Here is a 757-nt window from a genome sequence, read left to right as displayed (position 1 = left end):
TCATTCCCTAGGTCAGGTGTATTCATTGCCTCTTTCATAATTAATGCTTTGCGCTTTCATTGAATATTTCATTAGGAATATTGGATGCTTTCATTGTACTTTTCATAATTAATGTTGTGCAATTTCAATAAATATCTCATTCCCTAGGTCAGGTGTATTCATTGCCTCTTTTATAATTAATGCTTTGCACTTTCATTGAATATTTCATTAGGAATATTGGATGCTTTCATTGTACTTTTCATAATTAATGTTGAGCAATTTCAATAAATATCTCATTCCCTAGGTCAGGTGTATTCATTGCCTCTTTCATAATTAATGCTGTGCGCTTTCATTGAATATTTCATTAGGAATATTGGATGCTTTCATTGTACTTTTCATAATTAATGTTGTGCAATTTCAATAAATATCTCATTCCCTAGGTCATATTATGGTCCATCCAATGGGTCATTGGGAGGGTGGTCACATGACCAATTTCCAAAAATGGTAAAAAAAAACAAAAGTTGTAGCTCTTTACCATAGCTTCCTGAATCAGTTGGAATTATGTCCTAAAGTGTTTCCATTGTGGAGATATGAGGTAAAAGGTTTTCAAAAGCACCGCGTTTTTTTTTGTTTTTTTGCATTTTGCTACATGAAAAGAACACTAAACAACATGATTTCAACAGATTTAGAAAGCTAAGAGAAGGGGCTACAACTATTGTATCATGGGAAATTTCTCCCAAAAAGGAAGGTACATGCCCTAAAAGGGTAATTGACACTG

General features: G+C 33.0%; 1 protein-coding gene across 1 annotated transcript in view; it reads left to right on the top strand.

The window, feature by feature from the left end:
* LACBIDRAFT_329167 (uncharacterized protein) overlaps positions 1-380 on the top strand; it is a gene marked incomplete at both ends in the record, with an annotated part of 2,305 nt that extends 1,925 nt beyond the window's left edge. The window contains 2 exons of the mRNA XM_001883322.1: positions 284-320; positions 348-380. Of these exons, the coding sequence (XP_001883357.1) occupies positions 284-320; positions 348-380 (70 nt within the window). The remainder of the gene's footprint in view (positions 1-283; positions 321-347) is intronic.
* Between the last annotated feature and the right edge of the window lie 377 nt (positions 381-757).

The sequence above is a fragment of the Laccaria bicolor genome, genomic scaffold (assembly GCF_000143565.1).
Source record: "Laccaria bicolor S238N-H82 LACBIscaffold_20 genomic scaffold, whole genome shotgun sequence".
NCBI classification, from domain to species: Eukaryota; Fungi; Basidiomycota; class Agaricomycetes; order Agaricales; family Hydnangiaceae; genus Laccaria; species Laccaria bicolor.
The sequence above is the reverse complement of the archived record's forward strand: the minus strand, read 5'-3'. Positions and strand labels throughout refer to the sequence as shown.